The following is a 20,638-nucleotide window of genomic DNA, read 5'->3' as shown; positions in this document are numbered from 1 at the left end:
GAAAGATGTAAACAAGGATGAGAGAGCACAGAAAATTTACAAGGATGTTGCCAGATCTGGAGAACCTGAGTTATAGGGAAAGGTTGAATAGTTTCATCTGTATTCCTTAAAACATATAAGACTGAGAGGATATTTGAGACAGATATATATAATTATGAGGGGATTAGATAGGGTTAATGAAAGGATTTTTTTTCCCATTGAGGTTGGGTGGGACTACAACCAGAGGTCATGGATTAAGGGTGAAAGATACAAAGTTCAAGGGGAATATGAAGGGAAACTTCTTCACTCAGAGGGTCATGAGAGTGTGGAATGAGCTGCCAGCACAAGTGGTGCATGTGAGCTCGATTTCAATGTTTAAGAGAAGTTTGCATTGGTGCATGGATAGTAGGAGTATTTTGGGCTATGGTTCCAGTGCAGATCCATGGGAGTAAGCAGTTTACATGGTTTCAACATGGACTAGATGGGCTGAAAGACCTGTTTCTGTGCTGTACCTCTCTATGTCATTGGTGCCAATATATACTACGGCCTCTGGCTGTTTCCCTTTCCCCTTGAGCTACTCTGATACATCCTGGACCCAAGTATTGGAGATGCAACACACCATCCTAGAGTCTCTTTTGTGGCCACAGAATCTCCTTTCTGACCCCCCAGCTATCGAATCCCCTATAAATACTGGACTGCCTGACTTTATCCTTCTTAAATTCTAAAAACTTGTTGGGTTATTCAATACAATTTAACTCAATAGGGCTGGGTGTATATAAATAAATTTTTAAAACACTCCAGTTCAGTAGGTGGCATTAATACATCTACTTGGTTGGTCTACCATACACAAGTAAAAACCAATAAAAGAAAAAGAAGAAGTGCACAACCTCCGATCCTGCCCCACGTCACCAAACCCTGACCTCGGCCTGCCAGATCCCTCTTCCCATTCACCAGACCTTGCCCACCACCCCTATCCCCAGATCTCCCCCTCGGCCCCCTCCTGATGCACCACTTTTCCTATGATTCTGTCACCCAGACTCAGTACCCTTGGTACCTCTGACCCCTTGGACCTTGTCCCAAGGCACTAGACCCCCACCCCCAGTTCCCCAGACCCCCTTCCCTGTCCACTAGATTTCATCCCATCTCCTAGAGCCCACACTGCACATAGGTTCAACAAGGCCCTCCATGTATCTGGAGGTTCCCCGTCACAGGGCATTAGGGCTATGGTGTTGGGGAGAGGGAAACCAGTCCATGGTGGTAGTTTAGGGAGAGAGGGAGGGGATTTAAGTTTCACCAAAACTCCTCTGGGTCCCAGACTTCTCAAGAATGGGACGGTGGGGAGTGTGCGCTCCAGTACAGAATGTGGAACATCAGGAAGGATAAACCTCAAGAACACACACCTGCCCTTATTTAGGCATCAGCAGTGGAAAGGGTGCACCACTTCAAATTCTCACATCAACACCTCTAAGGATGTCTCCAGGGCCCAGCACATGGATGCAATCATGAAGAAAGCATGGTAGCATTTATATTTCAGTAGGAGTTTGAGGGGATTTGGTATGTTACCAATTGCAAATTTCTACAAGTGTACCATGGAGAGTATTGCAACTGGTTGCTTCATGGCTTGGTATGAAGGCTCCAATGCACAGGACCACAACAGGCTGTAGAGTTACTGCAGTATCACGGGCACAACCATCCCCACCGTCAAAGACATCTTCAAGCGGTGATGCCTCAAGAAAGTGGTATCCATCACTGAGGTCCTTCACCATCCGGACTTCTTCTCTTTACTACTATCCGGATGGAGGCACTGCAGAACCTCCGTGTTGGTGATTCTGTCCTGCCAGATGTGTCTGAGGCATGTTAAATGAGTTTGGCCTTTTCTCCTGGCTGATGTATGGTGTCCAAACCTCACTGGCATAGAGGAATGTGCTGAGCACACGTGCAGCTTGGTCTTCTTTGTCAGCTGTCTGTTGTTCCACACTCCGTTGTTCAGTCTGGCCATGGCAGCTGCAGTTTTGGCAATCCTGCTGTTCACCTCTGCTTCGAGAGATAGGGAACTGGTGATCGTTGACCCAAGATAGGTGAAGGAGTCGACTACATCAAGAGCAACCATCAGTGAAGTTTGAAGGAGATTCTACACCTAGGGTCTTCTTCAGACAATGGTTAACCCAAAGTCCTTGCAGGCATGGGCGAAATGGTTATCAGTTGTTGGAGTCCCTCTTGTGTGTGATGTCAACACTGCATCATCTGCAAACAGCATCTCGCGGATGAGGGCTGTCCTAACTTAGGTCTTGGAGCACAAGCAAGCAATGTTGAACAGCTTGCCATCAGTTCTTGTGTGAAAGTAGATGCCGTAATTGCAGTCTGTGAAAGCATAGTGAAGGAGCATGGTGAAGAAGATTCTAAGGAGCATCGGTGCCGGGACACAACCTTGTTTCACCCCACTGCTCACTGGAAAGGCATCAAAAGTTGCTCCATTGAAGCAGATAGTGCCATGCATGTCCTTGTGGAAGGATGGTATAATGCTGTGCAATCTTGGCGGGGGGGGGGGGGGGTCATCATACTTCAGTACGAGTTTGAAGAGTCCAGTTCTGCTGGGGAGGTTGAACACCTTGGTCAAATCAATGAAGGCCGTGTACAGTGGCTTCTGCCGCTCTCAACACTTCTGCAGCTGGAGCAGTGAGATCATGTCCACTGTAGACCTGTCTGCTCTGAACCCTCACTGGGATTCTGGACGCAAGGCTTTGAAGTCATGCCAAAACGATGCAGGTGGACACTTCCACACAATACTAAGGAGAGATATGCCATGGTACTTGTTATAATCACTATGTTCGCCCTTGTTTTTGACAATATTGGCATATCACGTCTCAAGGGATGTGGTCTTTCTCCCAGTAAAGACACAGATGCTTGTGTAGATGATACAGCAAGGCAGGCTTCCCGCTTTTTAGACGGGGGGGGGGGTGCAAAATTCCATCTTTCCCGGGGGGGGGGTCCCACTGATGATACAGTCGATGGCCTTGCTGAGCTCTTCCACAGATAGCAATCCATCAAGCTCTTCCATGACACGCAAGTCAGAGAGCGCCTCCAGGGCAGCATTGGTCACCACGTTCCGGTTTGCATACAGCTCTTGGTAATGTTGTATACCAGTGCACAATCACACTGTCCTTATCAAAATGTATCTGTAAAATTTTTGCATTATGAGAAAACTTGGAGACCTTACCTTTCATTCCCTCCTACCTCATTCTAAAGTACAAAGTAAATTTATTATCAAAGTACAGTGCCTATAGAAAGTATTCAACCTCCGCCCCCCCATGAATTTTCTTGTTTTAGTTTTACAATATTGAATCACAGTGGATTTAATTTTGCTTTTTTTGACACTGATCAACATAAAAAGACTTTCGTATCAAAGTGAAAACAGATCTCCACAGTGATCTAAATCACATATAATACCCAAAATAATTAATTGCATAAATATTCACTCCGCTTTAATATGACATACCAAATAATCACTGGTGCAGCAGCCAATTGGTTTTAGAAGTCACACAATTCATTAGATGGAGATCTGTGTGCAGTCAATGTGTTTCAATTGACTGTAGTAACTGTATCTGTAAGGTCCAATTGCTGGTGAGTCAGTATCCTGGCAAAAATAACACCATGAAGACAAGCAACTCTGCGAAAAGGTTACTGAAAAGCACAAGTCAGGAGATGGATATAAGAAAATTTCCAAGTTACTGAATATTCCTTGGAATAAAGTTGTCAACCATCAAAAAATGGAAAGAGTATGGAACAGCTGTAAATCTGCCGAAAGCAGGCCATCCTCAAAAACCGAGTGACCATGCAAGAAGCAGACTAGTGTGGGAGACCTACAACAACTCTGGAGGCGTTATAAGCTTCAATGGCTGAGATGGGAGATACTGTGCATACCTGGGTGCTTCAACAGTTGGAGCTTTATGATAGAGTGGCAAAGAGAAAGCCACTGTTGAAAAAAACTTAAATGAAATCTCGGCTAGCGTTTCCAGAAGGCATGTGGGAGACTATGAAGTAAGCTGGAAAAGGTTCTATGGTCTGATGAAACCAAAATTGAGCTTTTCAGCCATCAGACTAAATGCTATGTTTGATGTAAGCCAAATACTGCACATCATCGCTACTCTGAAGCCTGGTGGTGGCTGCATCACATGTGGGGATGCTTCATTGCAGCAGGCCCTGGAAGGCTTGTGAAGGTAGAGGGTAAAATGAATACAGCAAAATACAGAGAAATCCTGGAGGAAAACCTGATGCAGTCTGCAAGAGAACTGTAACTTGGGAGATTTGTTTTCCAGCAAGACAATGACCCTACGCATAAAGTCAAAACTACATAGGAATGGCTTAAACACAACAAAGTTAATGTCCAAGAGTGACTAAATCAGAGACCAGACCTCAATTCAATTGAGAATTTGCGATTGGACTTGAAAAAGGCTGTTTACTCTCAATCCCCATGCAATCTGACAGAACTCGAGTGGTTTTATAAAGAATGGGAAAAATTAGTGTCCAGATGTGCAAAGCTGATAGACCTATCAACACAGACTCAAGACTGGAATTGCTGCCAACAGTGTACCTAATAAAAACTGACTTGAAGGGGATGAATACTTGTGCAATAAATTATTTAGTTTTATATTTGTAATTAATTGTAAGATCTGTAGAAGTGTCTTTTTCTGTTGATCAGCGTCAAAAAAGCTAAATTAAATCCATCTTCCCTCTGGGAGAAGGCTCAGGAGCATGAAGACTTGTACGGCCAGATTTGGGAACAGCTTCTTTCCAACTGTGATAAGACTGCTGAATGGATCCTGACCCGTATCTGGGCCGTACCCTCCAAATATCCCGACCTGCCTGTTGGTTTTTTTGCACTACCTCACTTCCCATTTTCTATTTAAATTTTTAATATTTACTATCGATTTGTACTCCAGGGAGCGGGAAGCGCAGAATCAAATATCGCTGTGATGATTGTACATTCTAGTATCAATTGTTTGGCGACAATAAAGTACAAAGTATAAATCCACCATTATAAAACAATAAAACTCGAAAACTCCCAAGGGTGGTGGTGGTGGTGAAATACTTTTTATTGGCACTGTATTAATGTCACCATATGCAACCCTGCAATCAGACACAATAAAACCAAGAAACAATAGAATCATTGAAAGACTGCAACCAAATGAGCAAAAGGGTACAAACTGTGCAAACACAGAGGAAATAATTCAGTAGTAAGAACATGAGATGAAGAGTCCTTGAAAGTTGAGTGCATACATTGTGGGAACAGTTCAGTGACGTAGTGAGGGAAATTATCCCCTTTGGTTCAAGAGCCTTATGGTTGTGGGGTGATAACTATTCCTGAACATGGTGGCGCAAGTCCCAAGGCTCCTGTAACTTCTTCCTGATGGCAGCAGCGTGGAGAAAATGGCCTGCGTGTTGGGGGTCCTTGATGACAGATGTTACTTTCCTGCATCAACACTCCATGTAGATATGCTCAATAGAGGGAAGGGCTTTACCCATGGACTGGACTGGGCCATATTCACTACTTTCTGTTCAGGGGCATTGCTGCCTCCAAATCAGGCCATGATGCAATCAGGCAATAGGAACTCCACCATACATCTATAGAAGTTTGTCAAAGTTTTAGATGCCATGCTTAATCTTCACAAACCTCTAAGTACAGCAGCTGCCATGCTTTCTTCATACTGTGGGCCCAGAACAGATCCTCTGAAACAATAACGCTGAAGAATTTGAAGTTGATGCCCCTCTCCACCTCTGATCTACCGAAGTGGACTAGCTCATGGACCTCCGGTTTCCTCCTCTTGAAGCTGATAATCAGCTCCCTGGTCTTGCTGACATTCAGTGAGATTGTTATGGTGGCACCAATCAACCACATTTTCTTGCTCCCTCCTATATGCTGATTTGTCACCATTTGTGGTTCAGCCAATGATGGTGGCGATGTTAGCAAACTTAAATATGACATTGGACACTATGATGGGCACTAACCTCTGTACTATCGGGGACATTTTCAAGGAGTAGTGCCTTAGCAAGGCAGTGTGCATTTAGGACCCTCATCACCCAGGACATGCCCTCTTGTCATTGCTACCGTCAAGAGTGAGGTACAGAAACCCGAAGGCACACACTCAGCAATGGTTTCTTCCCCTCTGCGATCCAATTTCTGAATGAACATTGAACCCATGAACACCATCTCATTGTTTTTATTTCCCTTTTCTTGCACTACTTATTTAAAACCATGATATATATATATATTTTTTGTGTTTACTGTAATTCAGTTCTTCGTTATCATGCATTCCCTTGTACTGCTGCCACAGTTAACAAATTTCACGACACGTGCCAGTGATATTAAACCTGACTCTGATTTGAAATGTGCATAGCCTCAGTCAAGTATAAAGCAAGTAGAGCACACCTTTGTGGTGCACCTATGCTGAGGGAGATTGTGGAGATGTTTTTACCTATCCAAACTGAACACTGATTAACGTAAATTGTAACCGAGAAACCACAGTTGTGAGCACAGCTTAGCACTTCACAGAAACCATCCTCCCTCCATTGTCTATTCTTCTCAGTCTCAGTAACGCAATCAGCACAATTGATTACACCCCTCCCCACCCCAGTCATTCTTTCTTCTCCCACCAGACAGATTATAAAAGTCTGAAAGCACATACCACCTGGCTGAAGGACAGCTTCTACCTGTTATCAGACTTTTGAATGGACCTCTTGTGCGATAAAATTAAAATCTTGATTGCACAGTCTACTTCGCTTTGATCTTGCACCTTATTGTTTACTTTGCACTGCACTTTCTCTGCAGCTGATACACTTTATTCTGCATTCTGTTTGGTGATTTGATCTGCATGAACAGTTTTTAGCTGTATCTTGGTACACGTGACAATAATAAACCAATACCAACATGTTTTGTTATCTGTACAATAACTCAAAATTCCAAATTAAAAGCTTGTAAAAGAACACAAGAGGAGGAAGGAGGTGGAGCAGTGGAAGGTGTCAGAAAGTTAAACTGTAATATAGAGGCAGTGGACTGTGATGTGAAATCCGTTTGGATTGAAGTTATAAACAGCAGGGACACAGTTAGAAATATCAAGTCTCCCAAATGTGCCCAGCAGCCAGATGCAATCAAGATAAAGGCTCAGCAAAACCTCTACTTTCTGATAAGCCTGTGGGGATTTGGCATGTAACTGAACTTCTGCAAATGTTTTATGTAGAAAGGTTCAGCGAGCTGGGACTTTGCTCTGTGGAGCAAAGGAGGATGAGAGACAAACTGGTAGAGCTGCACAAGATTATGAGAGGCATAAAGTGGACAGCTGGTGCTTTTTTCCCCCAAGATGGCAATGGGCAATATCAGATGACATCTGTTTAAAGTAAGTGGAGGAAAGTGTTAAGTGCATGGTACACACTGTCAGGGATGGCAGTACAGGCAGACATATTAGAGATATTTAAGGCACTCTTAGGAGGGTTAGATAGACCATGGTGTACAGTAAAAGGCTGGCATTACATTGTAGGCCACAAGGCCCACAGTGTGCTGTACTGCTGTGTGTTTCATGTTCTAGAGTCATAAAACATTACAGTACAATAGGGCCTTCAGCCCATGTAGCCCAAGCTGACCCGTTCTTTCTGCCTAGACCCTTCTACACATTCCCAGACCATCACTCTCCATACCTCTCACCCACATACCTATCTAAACGTCTCTTAAATGTAACAACGGAACCTGCATCTATCACTTCCAGTGGCAGCTTATTCCACTCACACCACCCCGTAAATATTTCACCTTTCACCCTAAACCCACAACCTCTAGTTTGTCTCACTCGAACTGAGGGGGAAAACCTTGCACACATTTACCCTATTTATTGGCCTCATAAATTTGAATATCTCCCTTCCTTCTATGCCATAGAAATTATGACCCCTCGTAGGTAACGACAATCACAGAATTATACATAACTGAAATGCGAGACTGCTTGTGCTAATAAAAGAACACAATCAAAGATGTGAAAGATAGAAACAAGTCCATGACAGTGCAAAAGGCAGTCAATAATGTTCTGTTGCTGAGACGGTGATTAGGGCGTACAGATCAGATCAAGAAATGAATGGTGGAAGGGAAGTAGCTGCCTGAATGGTGGGGAAGGACGTTCCCGTAAAGTATTGGCACAAATCCAGTACTTTCTACAACTCGTTACGTACCCGTGCATTCAAATTGCCATACAGGCATAAAGGTTACTGTTTATGTTGAAGCATTATACACCCCAGCTCAGGCCCCATTGTCTGGAGCATTACATTCAATTCTGATCAGGAAAGATGTGGAGTCTTGGAGAAGGTGCAGAAAAAAGTTACAAGAATGCTGCCTGGGTTATAAGGAGAGGATGGGTACACGTAGGTTGCTTTCTCTGGAATGGAAGAGGTTGAGGGGAGACCTGATAGAGACTTGTATGATTATGAGGCACAGAGACGCAGCAGTATCTTTTATTGCTCAGGATGCAAATACCTAAACAAGAGGGCATGCACTTGAGGTGAGAGCAGTTAAGTTCAAAGGAGATGTGCAGAACAAATTTTTCCACATAGAAAGTGGTGGGCACTGGAATGTGCATCCAGGGGTGGCAGATATGATAGTCATTTAAAAGGCTCTTGGATCGGCACATGGATATGCAGGGAATGGAGGGATATGAACCACATACAGGCAGAAGGGATGAGGTGTCCTCAGTTTCGTTCGGCACATTGTGGGCCAAAGGGCCTGCTCTGTGCTGTTCTATGTTCCAAGTTTGCCAGAGAAAACCTAGAAACACACAAGACCTCCACCAGCTTCTAGGAAAGTAGTCGCTGCCATACCTTCATCATGAATACATCTGTTTGCTGAGCCCAGGACAACACACAAGAGGTATTTACGTATTTACATCCAAGAATCGGAAACTGGTTTCACACCAGCTGCTGGCAATACAATAGAGTCAATAATGAAAGCTGAAGTAACAATTTGGAATCAAACCAAACCAAATGTGCTTTACCTTTGGTTTTATCAAAGGTAAAGCACATAGAGGATGAGGGGCTGGACAGGTTGGGTTTGTTTTGCTTAAAGCTGAGGGGTGACCTGGCAAAGGTTTATAAAACTCTGAAGGGTGTACACAAGGTGGGTAGTCACTGTTGTTCTTCCCCTGGGGGAGGGGAGTCTCAAACTAGAGGGCACAGGTTTATCGCGAGAGGGAAAGGTTAAAGGATCATGTTTTCCTCACACACAGGTCAGTGGGGAACGACTGCTGGCTACAATTAAATGGCACCTCAACAACTTCTCACTCGATGTCAGCAAAACTAAACAGCTGATTATTGAAACCAGGCAGGAAGAGAAAGCCAGAGGTCCATGAACCAGACTTCATTAGGGGATCCTTGCCAGAGGGTCTGTCCTGGGACCAGCACATTACAAAGAAAGCACGGCAACACCTTCCTCAGAAGTTTGGCAAGATTCGGCATGTCATCTAAAGCTTTGACAAACTTCCATAGATGCACAGTCGATGGCCTGATTGCCATGGAAACACCTATGTCCAAGTACAAAAAAGCATACCAGAAGTGGTGGATACAGCCCACTCCATCACAGGAGAAGCCCTCCCTACCATTGAGCACATCCAGAAGACACCAGCATCCATCTTCGAGGAACTCCACCATGTAGGCCATGCTCTCTTCTCGCTGCTCCCATTACCTTCGGGAAGGAGGTACAGGAGCTTCAGGTCCTATATCACCAGGTTCAGGAACAGTTATTACCCTTCAACCATCAGGCTCCTAAACTAGCGTGGATAACTTCACACACCTCACACTGAAGTGATTCCACAACCTATGAACTCAGCTTCCAGGACTCTACTACTGATGTTCTCAGCATTAATCAATCAACCATTTTGTTTTTATTGCAGAGTTTGTATTCTTTTGAGCATTGGTTGTTTGTCGATCTATGTGTGTAGTTCTTCATTGATTCTAATACATTTCTTTGATTTTTTTGTGTTTCTGTGAATGGCTACAAGAAAATGAATCTCAAGGTAGTATACGGGATACATATTTTGATGATAAATTTATTTTGGACTTTGAGTTTTCTTTCATCTATGTATCTACTAAGAGTCCCTTAAATGTCCCTGCTCGAACTTGTGGGAGAGTCATGATCAAGGGGATACAGTGACAAAGTAAAGGTGTCAGTAGCTTAAAACTGAGATATGCAAAAATTCCTTCTGAGGTTGCTGAGTCTCTGAAATTCCCTGCTCCCCCCAGCCCCCAAGCAGGATGGAGATTGGAGCATTGTGAATATAGTTATGGCGGAGAAACAGAAATAATTGCAAGATTGAGGAATAGCGGGTAATGGAGAACACACACAGAAGAGGAGATTCACAGTTAGAGTGAGGGATGTATCAGAATTCATCTAATGTATTAGGTGCTCTGCCTTTACAACCCCAGCCCCTCTTTTCCAACCCTCCCATCGCTCCTTGACCTTCTCCCTCCCTTATCCCTGGATGAGTTTCCCATTAATTCTCCCCATACATCTCCAGTGTTGCTCCTCACCCCTGGGCATCTGCGGGTCCCTGGGATGCTGCTACCCAGCACCTCCCCTGCCTCTGCCTGTGCCCCTGCTTCTCTCCATCCCTCCCCCTGGGTCCTGCTGTCCCTCTGGGCCCATCAGCTGCAAAGGATCCTGCAGCCCCTCCAGTTCATGGGCCATAACACGGTCCTGCTGCCTTTCCTGTTCTTGGGGACTCTCGAGAGTCCTGCCACACCTATAATTTCTTGTACATGCAGGCACCCTACAGTTCATGGTCCCTGTGCTCCTGTGGCTACAGCATCTCCATATTGTCCTGCTGTCCTTCCATCTCTGGCACCTCCACTGAGTCCTGCTGCTTTTCCTTCCGCTCTCGGTTCTTTACAGAGTCCTGTTTTCCCTTCAGCTCTTGGCGCTCCGCAGAGCCCTGCTGCTTTACCAGCTCCTGGCAATCCTCAGGGTCCCTCTGCCCCTCTGCCTCCCTCATCCCTTCAGGCAGCTGAATGCGGCCCTTCTTGGCATAGTGCCTGATCCGGGACTCGAGCTCCTCGCAGGTCGGCCGCTCCATCAGCCGCTTGTAGATCCTGGGCTTCACTCCATCTAGCAGCACGTCAGAGAGGTTGGTGACAGGTGGTTGAGTCCGGGCCCAGGTAGTCAGAGTGCTCTCCTCTTCCTCTGGCTCTGCAGGAGCATAAGCAAAGGAATGGCAGTTATCCTCAGTGCCCAATTCAATTCCCCTCCCACTCACTCCCCACCCATCTTCCCCACTGCTCCCTCCCCCCAGTGTCTGGTGCTCCCAAAGCTCCCACTGCCCCTCCAGCTAGTGGAAAGCGCTAGGGTCTCACTGCCCCTCTAGTTCCAGCCTCTCCTACAAGGTCAGAGTTACAGAGCACTACAACATGAAGCAGGCCCTTCAGCCCATCTATTCTGTGCCAGCCAGGTCTTCTGCCCACTCCCAATTATCTGCATCCAGACCATATCCCTCCATACACCTTTTATCCACATAACTATCCAAACTTCTCTACATGTCGCAATTGAACCCTCATCCACTTCAACTGGCAACTCTTTCCACACTCGTACCACCAACTGAGTGAAGAAAATCGCCCTCAAGTTCCTCTTAAATATTTCACCTTTCACCATAAACCTAAGACCTCTAGTTCTAGTCTCATGCCACCTGAAGGGAAAAAGTCTACATTCATTCACCTGTCTATACTCCTCAATATTTTGCATTGCCCTGTAAGATTTCCTCTCATTCTCCTAACTCTGCGGAATAAAGTCCTAACCAATTCAACCTTTCCCGATAACTCAGGTCTTCCAGCAGCATCCTTGTAAATTCTCTCTGTACGCTTTCAAGTTTATTGCTATCTTTCCTGTAGGTAGGTGACCAGAACTATACAATACCCCAAATTTGCCCCAACCAGTGTCTTGTACACCTTCAGCAGAACATCACAACTCCTGTATTCATTGCCCTGATTTTGGTAAGCCTATGTACCAAAATTTCTCCTTACAAATTCATTTACTTGTTGAATTATGGATCTGTATTCCCAGATCATTTTGTTCTACCCCTCCCTAGTGCCCTACTACTCTATGTGCAAATCTTACCATGCTTTGTCCTACCAAAGTGCAAATCCTAGGACCGACCCTTTGCCCTGCACCAGAGGACAGTCTAATACAGAAGGCATTGGGCACACTTGCCATCATGTCAAGAACTGGGACCTCATGTTGCACACCTGGAGTACAGGAACAGGTCTTCACCAACTACCATGTCAATCTAACTGATCCCATCTCCCTCACATGATCCACACCCCTCCGTTCTCTGCCTGTTCGTGCAGCTGCCTCCTGAACTTCTTATACAGTCAGCCCTCTGTATCCGCGGGGGTTTGGTTCCAGGAACACCCCCCCCCCCCGCCCATGGATACCAAATTCCACGGATGCTCAAGTTCCATATATAAAATGGCATAATATTTGCACATAACCTACACACATCCTCTAGTATACTTTAAATCATCTCTAGATCGCCCACCCCCGTTTCCTACACCTCACCCGCGCCCCCGTTCCCCATACATTGCCCGCGCTCCCGTTCCCCGCACATCTATGTTCCTATCTAAAAGCCTCAAAAGGCTCTATCATACCTGTCTCCATCACCACCCTGGCAGCACAGTTCACACTGCTCTTTATGTAAAAAATATTTACCTCTTCACCTTCTTTGAACTTCCCCCTCCCATCTTAGAATCATTCTCTCTGGTATTAGATGTTTCCACCCTGGGAGAAAATAAACTGGCTGTCACCCTATCTGTGCCTCTGATCATCTTATAAACCTCTATCGGAACTCCCCTCAATCTCAACTGCTCCAGACAGAATAACCCAAGGTTGTCCAACGTGTCCTTACAGCAACAGGCCTACAAATCCAGACAGCATCTTGCTGGAACTCTTCTGCAACCTAACCCACACTCCTCCTATAACAGACATATCCAAACATGTGTGGCCTGACCAGAGTTTTACACCCTTGACTTTTCCTGATACTCAACTACACTTAACAAAGCTTTCCCAAACCAATTAACTAGTAATTAACAACAAAACCCTTCTCCCTGCACAATGTTCAGGTATGTCCCGTTCCAGAACATCCATGCACCCATCTAACAGACTAAAACACTCCCCTTTCCCAACCTCTTCACCACCCCAAACATGCACTCTCCCTTCCCACTCACACTCCTCCACCCACAAACTCACCCTCCCCCACATGCACTTTCTTCCTCCCCCACACACACTCCCACCCCTCACTCACCCTCACATACACACCCACATCCTCCCCCATTCATACTCGTCCTTCCTTTCACGCCTACCCCCTCTGTTGATCACAGACTGCTCCCAGTCTCTCACACACACGTACCCCTCCCAGTCTCATAAATATGGGAGGGGAGAACGAACACACACACCTCCCCCCAGCCGCCCCTACCTGGTTCCTGGGGAATGGGTGGCTGTCCCAGTCCGCTCAGCATGGTGTGCAGGATCCGAGTTTTGATGGTGTGACTTGCCCACAGAGCCTGGAGATGCCGCACATTGAAGGCGTGTACCTCCGGGTCGAAGATCCACTTCACGTTTTCATAAGCACAGTCGTACAGAATGAGGGGGTAGTCCACAGCCATACTGCAGAGAGGGGTGGAGAGGGTAACATCAGTGAACACACGCCAAATCCCCACTGTTAAAAGCAAGGGGAATGGGAGTCGGGGGTCCCAGGACGAGCCAAGAAACAGAGGGTGGATAGGACACACACCGGGATTGGTGAGTAATAGAGTAACAGAGGAGCCTAGGTGTACAAGGGTAAAGCAGACAACTGACATAGGTCAGAATGCCCTGGGGGGGGGGGGGGGCAGATGGGGCTGGGGAGGTCAGAGACCAGGGGTTAGAGGACCTAACTGGTTGGGGTCAGAAACCTGAGTGGTTGACTGTCAGGAGTCAATACCTGAAGTGAGAGATCAGGCTTCCAGGAAGGCCAGGGTCACGGGTGGACTGGGGAGGTTGAGAGTCAGAGGGGCCAGGGAGGCCAGAGCTTAGGAGTTGGAAGTTGGCCGGCTGGAGAGATCATGGATCAGGGGTTGGCAGTCTTGCATCAGAATGTCGGTGAGGTTGGAGCCTAGAGGTTAGAGGGCCCAGAGAAGTCACAGGCCAGGCCGGAGGGCTCACCTGTACTGCGGCTTTCGGGGGTGGCGATGGACGTCGAGCAGCTGGTCGATGACATCGGGCTCCTCCAGGCCACGGCCCACCAGCAGCAGCACGGCAGCCATGCAGCGCACCTGGTGGTAGAGAAAGGCACGCGCCCGCACTTCCAGGCAGCCGAGGCCAGGCCCGGCCCCCAGCACTCTCACTCGCATCACTGTGCGTTGGTACTCCAGCACACCTCCCGCCACGTCTGGCCGGCACAGGTTGCGGAAGTCGTGGGTGCCCTCCAGTCGGCGGCCCGCCTCCCGCATGGCGTCCAGTCGCAGTCCGGCCAGCGGGAACAGGTAGCGGTAGGTACGGTGTAGGCAGCTGAAACGGGCACTGAAGTCTGTGGGCACCGGTGCCCAGGCTAGCGCCCGTATGTCACCCGGTAGCACACGGTTCAGCAGCCGGGTGTAGGGCAGCTCCCCCTCTTCCCCCTCCCTAGCACCTGGCACTAGCTCTGTCCCGTCCGGAGACAGTGTCTGTGAGCGAAGGTCCAGGGAGATCACCTGGGTGGGTGGGGGGGGGGGAGTGGGTGAAGAGTGAAAGAAAGGGAGAGAAAACAAGAGAAAGAGAGAGATAAGTCAAGTCACAGTGTTAGGGTTGCACCAAACAGAAGTAGGACCCTCAGATCCCAACTCAATACCAATCCTCCACTCTTTTACTCCAACCATACATCACTCCTAATTACATCTCCCCTCCCCACATCGCCACCCACTCCTCACCATCCCTCACACCCCCCTCCCTTATCCTGCAAAGTTGGGGTGTGGGAGGAACCCAGAGCTCCTCGAGTGAATAGATAGAGAGAGACAGAGACACACACACGAGGGATACAGATGGGCAGACACTGAGCGAGAGTGAAAGGGAGAAAGAGAGTAAGAGACATGGGGGCAGAGAGAATCAAAATCAGGTTTACTCTCATTCACATATGTCATACAGCACAACACATAAAAACTACAAGTTCCAAAAAGTGAATAGATGGAGGACGGTGAAGTCACTTTCATGACTGTTCAGAAAGTATTGACACAGAGACACATGTAAAGGCAGAGGTCCGGTTTGAAGCCAGGTCTCGGGGACTGAGTGATTCTGTCTCTACCCGCTGAGATACGATAGATGCCTACAGCTGGAGCAAATTGTGACACACGTGTGCTGAAACCCTTGGAGCAGAAGGTTCAACATTTACCTTCCCAAACTTCAAGCTCTGGACATCTGAAGCTTCACACTCCCGTAACTCCAGAGGCCATTCCCTTAGATAACCGACCAGAAGGGAAATGAAAACCTTCGCGGAGCCCCTGGAGACCCAGATTCAATACTGAACTCCTCCACTCAGTGCGTGTAGGTGTCTGAACTTGTCCATGTGTGTGTGTGTCCGTCTGAGCATCTCTCTGTTACTGTTCACTTCTCTCCCACTCTCCATCCCTTCTCCCGTTCTCCCTCTCTCCCTGCAGCTGCATGTCTATACTTCTCTGTGTTTGTATACCAATACAAGCATCTTTCTCATCAAAGTTGCTGGTGAACGCAGCAGGCCAGGCAGCATTTCTGGGAAGAGGTGCAGTCGACGTTTCAGGCCGAGTCCCTTCGTCAGGACTAACTGAAGGAAGAGTGAGTAAGAGATTTGAAAGTGGGAGGGGGAGGGGGAGATCCAAAATGATAGGAGAAGACAAGAGGGGGAGGGACGGAGCCAAGAGCTGGACAGGTGATTGGTAAAAGGGATACAAGAGGATCATGGGACAGGAGGTCCGGGAAGAAAGACAAGCCGGGGGGGGGGGGGGGGGGGAACCAGAGGATGGGCAAGGGGTATATTCAGAAGGACAGAGGGAGAAAAAGAATGTGTGTATAAAAATAAGTAACAGATGGGGTACGAGGGGGAGGTGGGGCATTAGCGGAAGTTAGAGAAGTCGATGTTCATGCCATCAGGTTGGAGGCTACCCAGACGGAATATAAGGTGTTGTTCCTCCAACCTGAGTGTGGCTTCATCTTTACAGTAGAGGAGGCCGTGGATAGACATGTCAGAATGGGAATGGGATGTGGAATTAAAATGTGTGGCCACTGGGAGATCCTGCATTCTCTGGCGGACAGAGCGTAGATGTTCAGCAAAGCGGTCTCCCAGTCTGCGTCGGGTCTCGCCAATATATAAAAGGCCACATCGGGAGCACCTGACACAGTATATCACCCCAGCCGACTCACAGGTGAAGTGTTGCCTCACCTGGAAGGACTGTTTGGGGCCCTGAATGGTGATAAGGGAGGAAGTGTAAGGGCATGTGTAGCACTTGTTCCGCTTACACGGATAAGTGCCAGGAGGGAGATCAGTGGGAAGGGATGGGGGGGACAAATGGACAAGGGAGTTGCGTAGGGAGCGATCCCTGCGGAATGCAGAGAGAGGGGGGGAGGGAAAGATGTGCTTAGTGGTGGGATCCCGTTGGAGGTTACCAGCAACTTTTATGTGTGTTGCTTGAATTTCCAGCATCTGCAGAATTCCTGTTTGTTGCAAGCATCTTTCTCTCCTGCTGTCTCATTGTACGTTTCCTTCTCTCTCTGTTCAGCTGTGTCTTGCACCCACTCTGTCTGTCACCCCCCTTTCAATCTGTCCAACTGCCCCTCTCTCCGTCCATTTCAATCTTTCTGTTTGCAGGACACAGCGAAGCACCTCACGGTGGCCCCTCAGCTGCGGAACTGAGTACCTCTCCCAGCAAGGATGAGGGCAGCAAAAACCCCCCAAAGCTGAACTCCAAACCCACAGACCATCGGCTCTGTGAAATACAGAACAGACACAGTACATCCTTTGACCCATGACGTTGTGCAACATTAACTAAGGTAATGACTTTTCATCACTTCTGCCCACAGAGGCAACCCCCTAATCCCAACACATCCTCTTGCCAATCTAAAAGCCTCTTAAACACCTCTACTGTATCTTCCTCCTCCACCAGCAGCCCTGGCAACACATTCCAGGCACCACTCTGTGTAAAAAAAATCTAGCCCCACACATCTCCTTTGAACTTAAATGCATTCGACACTGCGGGTGGGGGAAGATCCTGCTATTTACTCCATCTGTGCCTCTCTTAATCTTCTAAGTCTCTATCAGGTCTCCTCTCAGGCTCCCCCACTCCAGCAGCTCTGCTTCATTAGGAGTTGGAGGGAGGTGGTATGTCACCAAAGACAAGCACATTTCTACAAATGCTCGGTGGAGAGCGTTCTGACTGGTTGTATCACTGCCTGGTATGGAGGCTTCAACACATGGCATCACAAGATGCTGCAGGGGGTTATAGATTCAGATGTACCACAAGCTCCCCACCAGCAAGGATGTCTTCAAAACTTTATAATATTAAGCAGTTAAAACTTATTAGTTATATTGTAACATATAGTAATTTTTGTTTCGCATTGTACTGCTGCCATAACAAATTTCACAATGTGTCAGTGAGAATAAACATAATCCTGGTTGAAGACAACAATCGAGTTTGTCCAACCTCTCATTATAGCTCATAATCGAGGCAGATTCCTGGTGAAACTCTTCTGCACCCTCTCCAAAACCTCCAGATCCATCCTGTAATGGGGTGACTGGAACTAAACCCAACACTCCAACTGCAATCTGACCGAAGTTTTATACAACTACAATACAACTTCCTGCCTACACTCAGCACCCTGACTGATGAATGCAACCATGCCATAAATCTTCTTTACCACCCTTCAATACTGTGTGTGGCCAATCTCAGGGCAGCGTCCATTATTGAGGACCTCCAGCAACCAGGGCACACCCTTTTCTCACTGTTACCATCAGGTAGGAGGTATAGAAGCCTGAAAGCACACACTCAGCGATTCAGGAACAGCTTCTTCCTCTCCACCAATTCCTAAATGGACATTGAACCCTTGGACACTACCTCACCTTTTAAAATATACAGTATTTCTGTTTCTTTGCACATTTTAAAAAAATCTATTCAATATACATAATTGATTGACTTATTTATTATTATCCCTTCTAGATTATGTATTGCATTGAACTGCTGCTGCTCAGTTAACAAATTTCATGTCACATGCTGGTGATAACAAACCTGATTCGGATTGAAACCCAAGATTCCTTCATACATTGATGCCATTTTGTGGCCTGCCATTGATTGTGGAATTCAGGAAGGGGAGGTCAGGAGAACACACACCAGTCCTCATCAAGGATTTAACCGTGGGAAGGGTGAGCAGCTTCAAGCTCCTGGGTGACAATATCTGAGAGGATCTATCCTGGGCCCACACATTAATATAATCATGAAGGCAGCACAGCAATGGCTCTACTTCATTAGCAGTTTGATGAGATTTGCTACGGCACCAAACACTTGCAAGTTTCTACAGATGTATTTCTACCGTGGGGAGCATTCTGACTGGTTGCATCACTGCCCGGTATGAGGGAAGGAGCAGGATCCGAAGGAGCTATGGAGGCTTGCGGACTGGGACACCTCCAGCTCAGTCACAACTCTTCCCACCATCAAGTGCATTTTCAAAACGGTGTCTCAAGGAGACAGCATCCACCACTTAAGGCTCCTCATCATAGGTACGTGCCCTGTCTCATTACTACCATCAGGGAGGTGGAACAGGATCATGAAGAACTTTTTAGGAACAGATTCTTTCCCAATGGCATCAGATTTCTGAACAGTCCATGAACACTGCCTCGATGTAAGACACTATTTATTTATTTTTGTGTCGTATAGTAATTTAAAACGCTTTTCTTTGCACTGCTGCCGCAAGACAAGAAAAATCATGGCATATGTCTGTGATAATAAACGTGATTGTGATTAACTGTGTACTGTCCCTTTATATTTGATCTCCCAAAGGTGGTCGGACAGACGTTGAAGTTCAACATCGGAGGAAGAATGAGAGGGAGAGGGAGAGGGAAGGGGGGATGGAGAAGGGGCGAAGGGGAAGGAGTGGGGTCCGTGCGGCTCACCCCAGATCCCAACCGGTTGCCCCGCCAGGGTCCAACTGCACCCTTCCCCCACCTGTCCAAAGGCGCTGACTCCCTTGTCGGTGCGGCCGCTACGATGGTAGTTGGCCGTCTGTCTGCTCTCCACCAGCCGGGTCTTGGTCAGCGCCTCGAACAGCTTAGCCTCCACCGTGTTGCTGGTGTTCTCCTGGCTGGCGAAGCCCTGGTAGCCCCAGCCCAGGTAGGCCAGCCGTAGCGCTACGTGGCGGCGTCCATGCCGGCTAAAGTCGAAGGGGCGCTGGGCCCGGCGGCGGCGAGGGATATGGGGTCCGGGTTCGGCATGGGCAGCCAGCCCCAGGGGCCGGTCTACTTCACCCAGGGGACCTCCACACTTACGACACTGAGGCTCTCCGCCTGGAGTACCTCTGCTCTGGGGACACTGGGCAGCTCCGCCCGGAGGACCTCCGGCGTGGGGACACAACGACCCACCACCCAGGGGCGGTAGGGTCGCTACATCATTCTGGGGAGTGTCCATCACAACCCACACTCCACGCGGACCGCGGGCTCCTTACGACTTCCGCTCCGGCCCAACTGCCGGTAGTGACGACAAAAAATTATCTCCGCGCTAGCTGGGAGTTGTAGTTTCGGACTAACTCCTCATTTAACATCGTGGGAGGGGATTTGCGTCCCCAGACAGAGATCGGTACATGGGAGATCCTGGAGTCGCGGGGATAAAATTCGGATCCCGGAGGTGGAGAAACCCGTTGCCTGCAAGGAGCCAGGACTTTCGCTGCCGGAGGGAAGGAGAGCCGGCAGTGGGGCGGGGAGACGGCAGTACGCCTGCGCACTGCGGAGTGGGCGAAGCAGCGCCTCGACAGAGCGCATGCGCGAAGGGAGCTGTAGTGCTGTCTGCGTTAGCGAGGACGGTCCCGTTACGCTTTTGACGTGTAGATCGGGTGGGAGTGGAGGAGGTACAGTAATGCTAAAAGTAAATTTATTATCAAAGTACGGTGAATTCCGGTTAACTGAGAGATCGAGACCATTGCATTTTGGCCCAATTAAGTGCTGCCCCAGTATCATGGAAATAGTTAAAAAGGTATAAAAATAACAAACTGAGTATCAAATTATGTATTTCAATGAAATACAGAACAAATTAGAACACTAATAATAGTAGCTAGTGTAGACAATGGACTACCTTCATATAATGCTGTAAACAATTGCATCCTCCAACTCTTCATTTTCATGGTAACATTCAAGATGAGTGCTGATACCGTCAAATTCTTCAATAGTCCTAACTTGTTGAAGTAGTGAAATTGTTTCATTTTCACTGGCCATTTCTGGCATCCCTAAGCCTGAATGGTTGAAATAGCAGTGATCAAAACAGTTTGGAGTTGCCTTACTGCATGTGTCTCTCCAATTATCACAATTTTTTTTGAACACAAACGTGGAATTTAATGCTACTTAAAAACTGTTTGTTCTAAGCATGGTGTAGTGTCTAATGTGCACGTGGCTGGCGTTAGTTAGAA

The 20,638-nt window shown here is 47.5% G+C and overlaps 1 protein-coding gene and 1 long non-coding RNA gene across 3 annotated transcripts; one reads left to right on the top strand and one right to left on the bottom strand.

The window, feature by feature from the left end:
- Positions 1-1,104: 1,104 nt before the first annotated feature.
- Positions 1,105-19,920, bottom strand: pus3 (pseudouridylate synthase 3). 2 transcript variants are annotated; one of them, XM_072271991.1, is made up of 4 exons: positions 19,189-19,920; positions 14,192-14,691; positions 13,464-13,654; positions 1,105-11,188 (listed from the first exon to the last, which is right to left on the bottom strand). In XM_072271991.1, exons 1-4 carry the CDS (start codon positions 19,645-19,647, stop codon positions 10,803-10,805), a joined length of 1,536 nt encoding a protein of 511 aa, XP_072128092.1. In that variant the 5' UTR covers positions 19,648-19,920; the 3' UTR covers positions 1,105-10,802. The 2 variants fall into 2 exon arrangements, with proteins under 2 accessions (XP_072128092.1, XP_072128091.1); XM_072271990.1 differs by having other exon boundaries at positions 14,192-14,718; positions 19,189-19,919.
- Positions 14,735-18,976, top strand: LOC140204965 (uncharacterized). Its single transcript, XR_011887726.1, has 3 exons — positions 14,735-15,544; positions 16,842-17,023; positions 18,187-18,976. It is a non-coding gene; the product is annotated as an uncharacterized lncRNA (long non-coding RNA).
- Positions 19,921-20,638: the final 718 nt, after the last annotated feature.

The sequence above is a fragment of the Mobula birostris genome, chromosome 11 (assembly GCF_030028105.1).
Source record: "Mobula birostris isolate sMobBir1 chromosome 11, sMobBir1.hap1, whole genome shotgun sequence".
Lineage (NCBI taxonomy): Eukaryota > Metazoa > Chordata > Chondrichthyes > Myliobatiformes > Myliobatidae > Mobula > Mobula birostris.
The sequence above is the reverse complement of the archived record's forward strand: the minus strand, read 5'-3'. Positions and strand labels throughout refer to the sequence as shown.

Excerpts from the sequence above, each read along its gene's own strand:
- pus3 (XM_072271990.1), bottom strand. The coding sequence starts at position 19,647 with ATGGACACTCCCCAGAATGATGTAGCGACCCTACCGCCCCTGGGTGGT. Across the intron at positions 14,719-19,188 it reads GAGTCAGCGCCTTTGGACAG|GTGATCTCCCTGGACCTTCG; the intron begins GTGGGGGAAGGG and ends CCACCCACCCAG. Across the intron at positions 13,655-14,191 it reads CCCCGAAAGCCGCAGTACAG|TATGGCTGTGGACTACCCCC; the intron begins GTGAGCCCTCCG and ends CCCTCTCTGCAG.